The 15,478-nt window shown below is 37.5% G+C and overlaps 1 protein-coding gene across 1 annotated transcript in view; it reads right to left on the bottom strand.

The window, feature by feature from the left end:
* The window catches only part of LOC133335046 (uncharacterized), a 42,816-nt gene extending 29,314 nt beyond the window's left edge, over positions 1–13,502 (bottom strand). The window contains exons 1-3 of the mRNA XM_061543347.1: positions 13,336–13,502; positions 11,863–13,265; positions 11,734–11,793 (exon numbers count right to left, since the gene is read on the bottom strand). Coding sequence (XP_061399331.1) covers positions 11,734–11,793; positions 11,863–13,265; positions 13,336–13,502 — 1,630 coding nt within the window. The remainder of the gene's footprint in view (positions 1–11,733; positions 11,794–11,862; positions 13,266–13,335) is intronic.
* Between the last annotated feature and the right edge of the window lie 1,976 nt (positions 13,503–15,478).

The following is a 15,478-nucleotide window of genomic DNA, read 5'->3' as shown; positions in this document are numbered from 1 at the left end:
GCCATTATTTCCCAACGTCCGAAATTACTTTATTTGAAATTTGGGACTAAAGCGACCATAACTGTTTTAAACCATTTCCAATTGACCAAGAACGGACAGAATTGGCCAACAGGAGAGGTTCCACCAAGACAACGCTAGGCCACACTTATCTACAATGACTTCGGGAGTTTGGTTAGGAAGTTAATTAAGAATTAATTAAGAAACTTTGTTCCCAGGTAACAATTTATGTCAGCTCACTTTTAAAGCCGGCCTTTATTTCCCAACGTCCGAAATTACCTTATTTAAAAATTGGGACTATTGGTGAGAAATTTTCCAATCGAAAGTGTTGCCATTTGATATTTCGAGTTCTTGATGAAACGTTTTTGAGAATTTAGTCCCATATAAAGGTCCAGAATTTCTAAGGTTTTAGTCGCATAATTTGGCATTCCGACTTCTTGATGTGTGAAAAAGTCTTAGTAGAAAATTTTCTATGAAATTGCTAGACCAAGATCGTGAACTGGACATAATTGACATTCCAAATTTTTGATAAATAGAAAAAACTTCTTTCCACATGAAGGTACTACCTTATTTTTGGTATTTTCAATTTAATATGCCAATTTCTAATTGTATTGGCTGTAATATGTGATTTTTTTTTCAAAAAAAAAAAAAAAAAATTCTTGTCAGAGAATTAACAGTAAATAGTTTTTAAGGGTCCCAACTGATTTTAGACATATATTTTTAAATATTCCTACATATGAGTCTCATCCGATGTAAGATGTATATTTTCATATAGGCGTATATAAGAGTATAGACGGAACATAGGTGTTTTGAATGTACACTTCATGATGGAGGGTATACAAAGTTCGGCCTGTACGTCAAATCACAATAGAGCTTTCAAAATTTAATTTAGAACTTTGAATATTTTTGTGAACATATAAACGGAAAAGTGTCAAGTTTTATCATTTCTACGAAGAACCGTATAACCTATGAACAAATGAGACATTTGTCATAGAAATCGATGAACATACGTATAGCTGTAATTACAATCGATGAGTACTAATTATACCCTTCACAACACTGTGGTATGTCTTTGTGCATATGTTTGTAACAGGTAAAAGAAACTTTTGAGCATATGCATAGAATCGATTTATGCATGTCCGTCCATCTTTCCGTCTGTCCATGTTAAATTGTAAACAAAGTACAGGTCGCATTTATAAGCCGATTTGGATGAAATTTGGTACAGCTCATTTGGCCCAAGGACGAATCCTATTGAACATGGGAAAATCGGTTCAGATTTACATATAGCTCCCATATATATTTTCGTCCGATTTAACGTAAATGGTGCACCAAAATCCCTATATATATATATATGTATATCTCGTGAAAATAGGTTCAGATTTAAATATAGCTCCTATGGTGCACCAACGTCCATGTAAATCTTTCGATTTACACGAATTTTGGTATAGCGTAATAAATTAAGTCTGAAATGATGTGTGCTAAGTTTAGTGAAAATTGATTCAGATTTAAATATAGCTCCCATATATTTTCGTCCGATTTAATGTCCCTATATAGATTTCGATTTGCACGAATTTTGGCATAGCGTACTCAATTAAGTCAAGAATGATGTGTATTAAGTTTCGTGAAAATCGGTTCAGATTTAGATATAGCTCCCATATATCTTCTTCCGGTTTTATGTTAATGTAGATTGTCTGATTGAGATTAAATTTTAAACAATTCAGCATACCAAATAGCGTGTGTCATGTTTGCTTTAAATCGATTTACAATATTTAGCATAGGTTGCAGAATGACATGTGGAGGGATTGATGTTAGTCGATTTACATGTAGATCAATATCACATATTTAAGTTCGTTCAATTTCACGTCAATATTCTTCGAAAAGGCAACATCTGTTAGCATTACTGTTTTTTCATTTACTGTTTTTTCGAGATATCCTACAAAGGACGTATGATTATAACAGATGAATAAATCGACTAAATCGTCTTAAAATTCCTGACTATGGAGGGTATACACCCACAATTTCGAGTACAAATTATCCCCCAAACTATGGTGGAATATATTTATATGGAGGCAACTCAAAAACGCGGAACAAATCAGTTAACTATTTCAATATAAAAGGGGGTTTTTGGTAGGGAGATTTGTTAGCATATACGAGTACAAAAAACCAAATTACAGCGAATTCGGTGGAAAAACGCGCCCAAGAACCCCAAAATAAAGAAAATGAGGGGGCTACCTAAAAAAATGGATTTATAATTTGTGGAGAGATTTGCTACCCAATAAAAACTCTTAAAATACGAAAATTGGGGTAACTCTTACATAGGGGCTACCAGAAAAAAGGTTTATAATGTTTAGAGGAGAGATTTGCAGCCCAATAAGAAAATACTAAAATACAGGCAATTCGGTCGAAAAATGCGATCACAACCCAGAAAATGCGTAAATCGAATATTTCGAGGTGTTACAAACGGAATGACAAATTTAATATACACTCCACCTTATGAAGGAGGTTATAAAAATATATGAGGCTTGAAAACAAAAAATGTTCAAGTTACTCTTGTCCTATTTCGGAACAAGTCATTAGGGCAAAGCTAGCAAGATTTCTGGAAGGCAGGCGTAGCAAAAAAAAAAAACATTGATTTAATGTAGGAACTCTTTGACATGACCTAAGTAAATAGGTTGAGAACAGGGGGAGGACAATTGAAGCTACTGTATCTATACTTAGCAGCCCCGCGATACCAGATTGCTCTGGAAGTATGTAAGACTCATCCGACAGTAGTAGTAGCATCAACGATATTCCAGCAGATTTCAGCTGAGAACATTGAAATCCCAACTTCATGTCAGTCAGAAATCTACAGGGGTATCTACAAGCAAGCTGCTAGGTTGAATACTCGTTTTATTTGGATAATTGGAGCATTAATGTTTACTGCAATTATCTTAAGAGCTTGGAATATCGGGGCATGGTCCTCAAAAATTAATCTAGAGAAATTACGTTGAAATTTGGTAAAATTCCAACCATCGCAGAAGGTCTTCTGAATGTGTTGGATGAATTCAACCTCTGGGGATTAAATACAGGCGCTGTAGTTCGTCTGCACTAAATGTTCGAAGAGAAAGGTTATTCCGCACACAAGTACATCATTTGCCAGCAAAATGTTGTCGATTTCGTTCTTTGCGCTGTCAAGGATGAGGTGTTGCAGTATCCGTGGTGCAGGACACCCCCACACTCTCACAAAATGGTCAAAATTGTGCTAAAAAATAATTTTCTAATAACATGCAAACGGACCATCCGATTTGAACAAAAGTTTGCACAATCTATTATCTTTAATAAGCCTAGATAAATTCCGAAGATGGGACTCATTGGTCCACTACTACTTTGCACAACCTATTATCTTAACCAAGCCTTGATCATGTCCAAAGGTGAGACCCGTCGGCCCTCTCCTCTTCCTACACAAATGGTCAATATTTTATAAACTTGTAAATTTGATTTGATGCTAATTGAATAACCAATTGATCAACATTAAATCCGAAACCGTTTTGATAAAAACATATACACTATATATCAAAGCGAATAATAAAACTTGTGTGTAATTCCACTTTTTATACCCTTCACCACACTATGGTACAGGGTATTAAGTCTTTGTACATATGTTTGTAACAGGCAAAAGGAAACGAGATAGACACATGGTTCCTTTTGAGAATATGCATAGAATCACTTTTTAAATCGATTTATGCATGCCCGTTCGTCTGTCTGTCCATGTTAAATTGTAAACAAAGTACAGGCCGCATTTTTGATTCGAATTGGATGAAATCTAGCACAGCTCATTTATTTGGCCCAAGGACGAACGCTATTGAAATTGGGAAAAATCGGTTCAGATTTAGATATAGCTCACATATATATTTTCGTCCGATTTTATGTAAATGGTGCACCAAAGTCCTTATATATCCTTCTATTTGCACGCAATTTGGTACAGCGCACTGAATTAAGTGTAGAAAGATGAGTGTAAAATTTGGTAAAAATCGGTTCAGATTTAGATATAGCTCCAATAAATATTTTCGTCTGATTTTATAAAAATGGTGCACCAAAGTCCTTATATATCCTTCGATTTGCACGGAATTTGGCACAGCGTATTGAATTAGGTCTAGAACGATGTGTGTTAAATTTCGTGAAAATCGGTTGAGATTTAGATATAGCTCCCATATATATTTTCGTCCGGTTTTATGTAAATGGTACACCAAAGTCCCTATATATCCTTCGATTTGCACGAAATTTGGCATAGCGTACTGAATAAAGTCTTGAATGATGTGTGCTAAGTTTCGTGGAAATCGGTTCAAATTTAGATATAGCTCCCATGTATATTTTCGTCCGATCTAATGTAAATGGTGCACCAAAGTCCCAATATATCCTTCGATTTCCACGAAATTTGGATTTATAAGTAAATGAAGAACTCAAAAGTAAAACAATAAGTCATATGAATATCCAAAAATTAACAATAAAATTTATTTGCACCCGAAATGTTGCAGAATTTTTTTATAACCTTATGGTGTTCTTTGGGATTTGCGTGTGTATATATATTGGAATTTAAACATATGGATGCAACAGGAATTATTTACATATACATATTCCAAATCTAAATAACTATAGTTTAACATATTTAACCTACAAAATAATAAAAAGGCAACAAAGCTTCTATACAATTAAAAAAAAAAAAAATTTTAATTACAGTAATCATTATTTGTTTAAATTTTTTTAGTTACTAGTTTTTTTTTGGAAATATGGTATATACTATTCCCAGATAAATAATTATTTTTTGCACAAATACTCGAAACATAACATTTTTGGATGATCCATATTTATAGAAAAATATGTGGTAACAATACACTTTTTTTAGTTTGTGGTTGTTTTTGGTACTATTCTAAATTGAAATAAATCCATAAGCATAACCAAATGACTATCTCTTTCCATCGAATGAACATCAAAAACCACAAAATAACTCCCAACAACAAGAACATCAACAACACCAACCGAAATAATAGTAATAAATAACCACAGTAAATAAATCTCGGTGGTGGCAATAAAAATGACAATAACAAATGTCTAGTCCATCTATTTTTCGCGATAAACTTCGTTAAATTCGCGCTCTATTTGCACTGTCGGGGCATGCGAATTTTTGTGTGTTCTACTTTTATTTTGTGTGTGTCGATTTGTATTTTGGAATTTGATTGTTGTATGTGTGTGCGTATACACCTTCCATTGCCATTCTTCATTCCGTGAGTGAGTTAGGAGGTGCAAATGTGGAGTGTGATGACAATGCTCATTGGAAGTTATTAAAAAGCCCAATGATCATTGTAATTTTTGCGAATCGTCGACCGGTTAAATGTTTTGAATTGGAATTTGGTACATTTTAAATTGTTTTGAATTGTTGTGGGTGTTTATTGTGTGTTTAAATTTAAATCGAAATGAAATAATACTAAATGCTGTGATTACTGGGGTAGGTCATATCAAATACAGCTAGCCAATTACGAAGATAAATATAATGAGGTATTTAGTTTGTTGATAGTAATGGCCAAATTATTTGAATATTACTCGGATTTTTGTTATATGCTGATGGTGAGAGGTATCATGTTCAATTTATATACAGTCAATATCTGATAGTCGTTATAAAAGAAATCAAAAAAAGCCAAAGCTTTTTTTGGGACTTCACGATATTAGACTTGAAATTAACACCAAGAAAACTAAGGCCATGAAAATTACCAACATCAGCAAAAAACCCAGCAAAGTAAGCAGAAAAGGCGGGCGGGGTCGACTATATGCTACCATTCACCATATGGTATATGCATGACATGGTCCTAACATTTTTATACCCTCCACCATAGTATAGAGGGTATATTAATTTTGTCATTCCGTTTGTAACACATCGAAATATTAATTTTCGACCCTATAAAGTATATATATTCTTGATCAGGGTAAAATTCTAAGACGATCTAGCCATGTTCGTCCTTCCGTCTGTTGTAATCACGCTATCTTCTGAAGGAATTGAGATAGGGTGCTGAAATTTTGCATAGGGATGTCTTCTGTCTGCAGGCAGGTCAATTTCGAAGACGGTCCACGTTTAGGCATAGCTCCCATATAAAGGTACCCCCAAATTTTCGGTATTTTGGGGAATTCGCTGAAATTTTGCACGTTGGGTTCTTATTGGCTACAAAATGTCTCCACAAAAAATTATGAGTATAGGTCCACTTTTTCTGGTAGCCCCCATATAACGGCACCTCCTAATTTTCAGTATTTTGGGGTTTTTTTCGTATTTTCCCACCGAATTGGCTGTAATTTAGTATTTTGAGTTCTTAATAGGTACCGAATTTCTCAACAAAAAATTATGAATAAAGGTCCATTTTTTCGGGTAGCCTCCATATAAGGGTACCCCTAAATTTTCGGTATTTTGGGGTTGTTGAGCGCGTTTTTCAACCGAATTCGCTGCAATTTGATATTTTGTAGTCGTATATGGTAACAAATCTCCCTACCAAAAATTATTTATATTCGCCCCCTTTTTGGCGTAGTCCCCATATAACCCCCTTTTTATATTAAAATAGTTATCTAATTTGTTCCGTTTCCGTTTTGGGTTTGGTTCTAAGAGTCTGTCGTAATCATTTAACCTGCGGAGGATATCGAGATAAAGCTAGAACGTAAGGTTCGATAATGAACCATACATGAACTATAACCCGCATTTAGACCTAGGCCCTGTGTGGGAGGTATCAGAAGGAGTTGACCGATAGTCCACATCTTCGAACCTGATCTAAGTTTGGAAGAAATAATAAGATAGGCACAGGTTGGATGAAATCAAAATTTTCTGGAACATGATTCACATTATGGTTTACATAATCGCGTTGTAGAAATGTCGGTATAGGTCCACTTTTTGGTATTTGACACAGGTTCAGTATGTTGCACCATATTGGTTATTTGGTGCACAATTTCCATGAAATCGTTCAATAATATATATTAGTGTAATATAATCATCGCCACCAGTTTCATCGAAACTCAATGAAGTCATTTTATGCTCAAATTTTCAAAATTTTGTGTAAATTGTGAGTCTTTGGTAAGCCAAAACAAACTTAGGATCTTTATATTTAAATATGAAACGATTTATTTGGTACGTTGTGCAAAATATTGGGTTAGGCAAACTTTGGTGATCTATTGTGGTATCGGACTAAATTGGAATCGATATACAGTCGAATTGGGATAAGCAAACGCCGGTTTATCGAAAAAATCGGTTAATTGAAACTAAAAAATTAAAGTAGTAAGTAGAAAACTCGGACTGGGCCGACTATATGATACCCTTCACCACTTTGGGTATATTGTACATATGTATTCTTACAATTACATGAAATTGTTCCCTCGAAAGATCATACTCATGTCTTTCTGCAATCTATGATAAATTTAATTTTATTCGGCCAGATTTAGTATCGTCTGCGAACCATGGGACAAATTTATGGAAAACGATTTATAGCAAAATTGATGTTAAAAATTTAATTTTCATCAGAATTCGAAATACATATTGAAGCTATGGCTGCATATGCACCAATTTCAATGCAACGCAATAAACATTGGTAGTTTGGTCTACCATTTATGTAAAATCGGACGAATATATACGTATATGTGAATCGTTTTTTCGAAGGATATATAGGGACTTTGGTGCAACATTTACATACAATTGGACGAAAATACATATGGAAGCTATATCGAAATCTGAACCGATTTTCCCGAAACTCATTCTAGACTTAGTTCAGTACACTATGCCAAATTTCGAGCACATCGAAGGATATATAGCAACTTTGCTGCAGTATTTACCTAAAATCGGACGAAAATATATATGGGAGCTATATCTAAATCTGAAACGGTTTTCACGAAATTTAACACATATCGTTCTAGACGTAAATCCTTAAGTTATGCTATATTTCGTGCAAATCGAAGGATATAAAGGGACTTTTTGCACCATTTACATAAAATCGGACGAAAATATATATGGGAGCTATATCTATATCTGAATCGATTTTCACGAAACTTAGGACGCATCATTCTGGGCCTAATTCAGTACCCTATGCCAAATTTTGAGCAAATTGAAATATATATAAGGACCCCATTTACCTTAAAACGGATGAAAATATGTATGTGAGCTATATCTAAATCTGACCCGATTTGACACACGCCATCCTAGACTCAATTCAGTACACTATGCTAAATTTCGTACAAATCAAAAGATATATAGGGACTTTGGTGCACCATTTACATAAAATCGGACGAAAATATATATGGGAGCTATATCTATATCTGAACCGATTTTCACGAAACTTAGGACGCATCATTCTGGACCTAATTCAGTGCCCTATGCCAAATTTCGAGCAAATTGAAAGATATATATGGACTTCGGTGCCCCATTTACCTTAAATCGGACGAAAATATGTATGGGAGCAATATCTAAACCTGACCCGATTTCTTCGAAACTTGACACACGTCATTCTAGACTCAATTCAGTACACTATGCTAAATTTCGTGCAAATCGAATGATATATAGGGACTTTGGTGCACCATTTACATAAAATCGGACGAAAATATATGGGAGCTATATATATATCTGAACCGATTTTCACGGATCTTTGGACGCATCATTCTGACTTAATTCAGTACCCTATGCCAAATTTCGAGCAAATCGAAAGATATATAGGGACTTTGGTGCCCCATTTACCTTAAATCGGACGAAAATATGTATTGGACCTTATCTAAATCTGACCCGAAACTTGACACACGTGATTCTAGACTCAATTCAGTACACTAAGCCAAAATTCGTGCAAATCGAATGATTTTCAGGGAGTTTGGTGCACCATTTACATAAAATCGGACGAAAATATATATGGGAGCTATATCTAAATCTGAACCGATTTTCACGAAACTTAACACACATCATTCTAGACCTAATTCATTACGCTATGCCAAATTTCGTGCAAATTGGTAGATATATAGGAACTTTGGTACACCATTTACATTAAATCGGACGAAAATATATATGGGAGCTATATTTAAATCTGAACCGATTTTTCCCAATTTCAATAGGGTTCGTCCTTAGGCCAAATAAGTGTCCTATGCCAAATGTCATCCAATTTGGATCATAAATTCGACCTGTACTTTGTTTACTATTTAACATGGACAGACAGACGGACGGACGGACATGCATAAATCGACTATGCATATTCTCAAAAGGAACCATGTGTCTATCTCGTTTCCTTTTGCCTGTTACAAACATATGCACAAAGACATAATACCCTGTACCACAGTGTGGTGAAGGGTATAAAAATGCATGTTATGAATGAAATGTTCACTAAATTCGGAAAATATGCCAGAGTACGAAAGAGGAACTTTTGATGTATCAAGAGGATGTAATCATCGCAAAATATTGCCCATGCTCGGTATATAGATCATCAGAATGTTAGAGTTCCGTGGTAGTTGTATATGGTAGCATATGGTCGGCTCCGTCCGACTACAGCAACGTACATAGGATTTCATTTCGGGAGGGGGGCCCGGCAGTACAAAATGAAAAAATTCGCTGTTGCAAACATAAATTTACTGTGAAAAAAATTAATTTCGGGGGGGGTGGGGGGTTGTCTGTGCCCCCCGGGCCGCCGCCCTGCGTACGTCCCTGCTCCGCTCTATGGTATATATATACTTACTTTTACGATTAACTGTGTGTAAGAGAGTTAATGTGTAAAAATCTGATATTGTAAGTTTCTTCCACAACATAATATTCGATGGAGAACAGATTCCGAGTAACCCAGGCAGTACTAAGCCTACAAGCTTATTTACACTAATAAACGTAACGTATAAATTATTATAGAGAACTATCGGACTCATCTACAACATTTACCTTTAATATATCTCACTATGCCATATAGTTTAAGAAGTTGTTCTGACCTTAGACTGACATAACTATCTTAAAAGCCGTAGGAGTTAGGAGGCTGACTGCACCAAAGGGGAAAATGGAAACAACAGCAATGCGAAGAAAGCGAGGTGGTACTACAGAGACGAGCAGTGATGTATGACAAGAGTCAACGTCCGACACCAAGGTGTAGAAGAAGAAGCCTATGCAATATCTTCATAGTCACCTATTTACATTTTGTGGTATGCCGTTATGTGGTATGCCGATGAGGGTGACGTAGGGGATGCTAGATACCAAGCAACGGCTCTGATTGGCTTAAACGTGGTTAAGTCCATGCTTATCTTTGTCAATTTTTCATCTCAATTGTGGACACTGACCTCCCCTTGGTGTAGCTACATTCATTATCCCTTGGAATATTGAGCTGACATGTGCCGCGACTTCACCCATAAGAACTATAACAAAAGGGTTAGTTGCCCATACTCGGGAGCCCCTTCCTACTACGAAAAAAAAAACAACGAAAAAGGAAACCACAACCCCCTAATGTTAACGACCCCGCAAGCGTATAAAGGACCGCAATCTGTGAATCTGCACTTGGAATGTGCGCGAGTTGTACACAACAGACGCAGTTTTCGCTCTGGCAGAAGTACCCAAGAAGTACAAAGCCGATATTATTGCCTTACAGAAAATGCAATGAATGGAAAGGGACTGGTGTAAGTAAATCAGATGATTACGCCCTTTATTATAACTGCCTCTTCTTCAGATCCGTATAAAAGCGAAGTTCTTCTACATCAGCGCCTAGAAACAGTATATGACCGCTGCCATGGCCTTGACATTAAAATTCTGCTAGGAGATTTTAATGTAATAATTAATTCAGCCGACAACGGCATGAGGTTGATTGACTTCGCGGCAGCAATAAACATGGTAGTTAGCACCACCAGATCCAAGAATCTCTATATACACAAGGCCACCAGAATTTCTCCCGATCAAGAAACGAGAAATCAAATTGCGAGTTTTAGACGTTAGATCGAATATCGATTCGGACCATTACATTGTAGCAGTCAAGGTTCGCACTCGCCTTAATGTAGCAGCAAAGTTGTGATCTAAGCAGGTAGCAGAAGCCTACTCGCTCAACATGCTAGTCGAAAGCACTCCGTGTCCCTATAAAAATATAGAAGCACAATGGCAAAGAATTGCTCAATCGGACAAATATTGGGAGTTTGGAGTATCATTCACAACAAATCGGACGAAATTATATATATGGAAGCTATATCTAAATCTGAACCGATTTTAACAAAATTTCGCGGACATCAGTCTGGACCTAAGTCAGTACTCTTTGCAGAATGTTGTCCCAATCGGACAAATATTGGGAGTTTCGTGCATCATTCACATAAAATCGGACAAAACTATATATGAGAGCTATATCTAAATCTGAACCGATTCCAACAAAACTTCGCATGCATATGTACCCAATTCAGTACTCTGTGCAAAATGTCAATGTAGAGGAATATTTAGATGAACGATTGTATCAAAATAAACTAGGTGAACGAGAGTAAAATCACCGAGCTTGGTCCAAACAAAGTGTACGAATGTAAGGCTGTTGCAGGCTTAGTTATATTGATAGCGAGGCCCAAATCGCGATCGCCACATTTAATATAATTATTACCATGATATCAAATGTTTCGGATCAATGCTATTTACAAAGCTTTGCCGATCAAAAAAGCTTCGTATAAATTTAATAATGAATTGCCAAAAATGAAAGCCATTAATTTACAGCCATATGGAGCCCTGATAAAAAGTACAAAAGTCCCAAAAAATCTTACCTTTCATTGGTGCACGATTGCTGTCAAAACGATCATTATCATCATAGGATCCAGGACGTTCTGAAAATAAAACAAAACAAAAAAATAATTATCAAAGCTTTCCAGCACTGGATTAATATTTGAACTCACTTTTATTACCCGGCAAGTAGTCATCCGGATTAAAATAGGTATTGATTTTCTTATCATCATGATAACCATTCGGCGGACGACTGGCAGCTGTGCCATTACGCCGGACATAGTTGTTGTCATAGCCATTACCACCATTACTGGGACCATAGGGGGCTGATGTAGAAGGTCTTGCAGATCCGTCTAATGGTGGATCAGGGCGATTTGTATAGTCCACAAAGCCATCCGGCTGTGGTGATGATGGCCGAGAGCCATAGGGCGAGGGAGAGGAATTATGGCCATTATTATTTTCAGGACGTGGAGCATAGCCGGGATGACGATCATTTTCTGGCCGTGGACTGTATTGTGATCCGCCAATGCGATCATTATCCGGTCTGGGACCATATGGTGGGCCACCATTGCGATCATTGTCTGGCCTGGGACCATATGGTGGTCCACCATTGCGATCATTGTTGGGCCTTGAACCATATTGTGAGCCCGAGCCATTATTCTCTCCATTTGTTGGTCTGGAACCGTAAGGTGACGTGGAAGATGTCGAATCACCATTTCCCGGCCTGGGACCATAGGGGGCTGTGGCCGAATTATGTTCATTATTCGAGGGTCTTGAATCGGAATAGTATCCCGGTGTGGTATTATCATAACCTGGCAAACGCATGGGATCACGGTGAGAAGTTTCATAGTTGGGTCTATTGGGTCTTGGTGAATTCGGAGAATAACCTGAATCTTCGGGCCGCATTGTGGAAGGATTATATGATTCTGGCAGGCCATAACTATAACCATTACCATAACCTAGACCAAATATTGGTTTTGGTGGACCATTGGGATGTTGTGGAACTGGTGGTGGCCTTGAGCCATCGTATGATGTAGGACGATCACCCACCTCCTGAGCATTGGAAGCATAGCCACCAGGTATATAGACATCTTGATTCGGGGCAGGATAATTGGGTTCATACAATGTGGGATATTTAAACAAAGGATAAACATCCTGAGAAAAATACAATCGATCTCCATTCGGTGAGGCAGGTGTGGTGGGTACCGTAGAATCCAATGTGGTTTGTTGACCCCGATTGTATAGCGTTGTCTCACTATATCCAGATGTGGGCGAGGGATATCTTGTGTTTTCATCTTCCACCGTGGTTATTACCGTGGGTGTGGGATCAACCACCAAGAGTGGTGTACCAGGTGAAGGCCTTGTGGACAAGAATACGGGAGTTGTGGGTGCCAAACTACTACCATACCCGCTCGTTTCAGCCAAATTCTCATTCGGATCATCCAAATCAAAACAATTTGTTTTACGCGCATACAAATCAAAGTCTGGATCAAATATCACCCCGTTTGGTCTTCCTCCCGAACCACCGAATTTTTCTTTCGACAATTGACAGGTACCATTTCCACGTCGATGAACACTGCAAAGAGGGAAAATTAAAATGTCTGTGATGTAATTTGTATGTTGTCGTTGCGAGATGTCAGACTTACCCAAATGAAATTGATTGACACTTGTCACCCTCCTGCAGACACTTCTCCTTGCAACTTCTCAACGAATTGGTATCTTCGGTGCGAAATGTCTTCTCAAATGGCATCATAGCCTCCAGAGCAATGCGTTCAAAGCAATCTGCAATGAAAATGAGGAAACAAAAATACATTACAAAATTGACAGGTACTTAGCGGAATGGCGTTGGAGTTTGTAATCGATTTGATGTTTTTCCATAGGCTTGTGAAATTTTATAGGGGAAATTGCTTAAGGTTTTGTTGAAACTGCCTATACAGAAATCTATAAAATCGTTTGTCAAGATAAAAACGAAACAAATTAGTTTATGGAACCAGGAAAATGTTCACAAATAGGTTTTCAACCAAATATGGCCATATAATCTATCCTCGGAATAGAAATGTAAATAAATTATTTATAACACTATGAGGCAAAATCGGAGCCATGGCCTGGGGGTGGAAAATTCCAATTGGGTATGAAAGAGCTCGGTGTGTATATGAAAACCCCAGAAGGAAAAATCATTAAAACGCTAGAAAGATACTTTATTGACTGCCGACCCTATTATATATAAAGCGATTGAGATTACATTTCAGCAGTAAAATAGACTGAGGAATTTGCTTGTAAAATGTTTCGTCCTTTTAACTCGAATCCTTGTAGGTAATTTTCGTCATTAGTTTATTGAACAAAACTCCAATTATCACAAGATGTGATTTTTCATCCTCGCAATGTTCTCTACAAAGCCATCGGTCAACACTGCTTCAGAGTTGGGGAACCACAGAGGAAGTGCAATCCCTGTAAGGATATCTCCAAACTCACAACCAGGAAGAAGCAGTTATCTGGGGCACAAAGGCGGAAGTTGGCCAAAATTAACGGCATGAACAAAAAGTTGGATAAGCATATAAAGGCTCAAAGGGATAAGCCTGACATTCCCTTCACTTCTGCTGAAGCGGCGAAGAGGATAAAGTCTCCGGATGAGCAGACGACTGTCAAATTTGCCAAAAAAAAGAGCTTCCCGTCGACCGATAGTAAGAGAAAAATGAGGCAACCAAAATCGAAGGACACTGTCACCAGAATACACTGACGATGTTAGACAAAGCTGGCTCTGATATCAGGAAAACTGAGTCGGAATCTTCCGCAAAGACCGGAATATAGTGCGTCCGCTAAGCTGAAAAAAGACCCATAAGGAAGTGTTGAATGTGGTCAAGAACAAGATCATGGAGCACCTACGTCAAGGAGGCGACTCCATTGACCTGATTAGCTGCGCTTTCAAAGGGCACTATTTAATGCTAGAATTTAAATCACCAAATAGCATAGAAGCCCCAAGGAAACTAGTGGTAAGCATTGGATCATTGATGGAACAATCAAACTCAATATGGTGAGGAAAAAAGTCTTCGTCTGAAGTTGGGGCTTGAGGTCTTCAGCCTGCAGAACAAGACACTGCTTGTGAAGAAATGGGAAGTCTTCCACAGTGATGAGAACGAGGATGGAACTCTCCTTGTTTTAGGCTTGGACAGGTCTTCAGCGGCAAGTCCCAAAAAAACCGGTGACTAGAGGACAACTGAAAGAAGTCATGCAGATTAAGCTTCATCGGAGCGAGACGGCAACCCTGGTGGAAAAAAAGGTGAAATACACATCGGACTGATCCAGGAACCCTGGACAATTAAAAATAAGGTCTCTGGGTTGAGCCATATAAATTACTAACTCTTCTATGCAAATACGGGTTCTCGGCCGAGAACCTGTATGATATGTCACGAAAATGTATGCTTCTCCCCAGAGTTGTCAACATCGGACGTCACTTTACTGAAGCAGGGGAGTGGTAACATTTACCTGGTATCAGTATATCTCCGTTCGACTCGCCGATACCACCACCAACGGCGGAGATGCAGCGACTGGTGATGAATGCAGAGAAAACGGCTAAGGAAGTACTAATTGGTAGTGATGCTAACTCACATCACATTGCGTGGGTAGTCTTAACACTAACAAAAAGGAGCCGGACCCCTCTAGATTATTTGAATACTAACGATCTAAAAACCCTTAACATAGGCAATAAACCTACCTTTGTTCACAGAATTAGAGAGGAGGTATTAAATATAACAATATGTTCAGCAAACTTAATAGATAAGGTCCAGAATT

Source organism: Musca vetustissima, unplaced genomic scaffold (genome assembly GCF_032173495.1).
Source record: "Musca vetustissima isolate MV318-11 ecotype Yass unplaced genomic scaffold, APGP_CSIRO_Mvet_v1 utg14962, whole genome shotgun sequence".
Classification (NCBI taxonomy): Eukaryota; Metazoa; Arthropoda; class Insecta; order Diptera; family Muscidae; genus Musca; species Musca vetustissima.
This window is presented reverse-complemented; position numbering and strand designations above follow the sequence as displayed.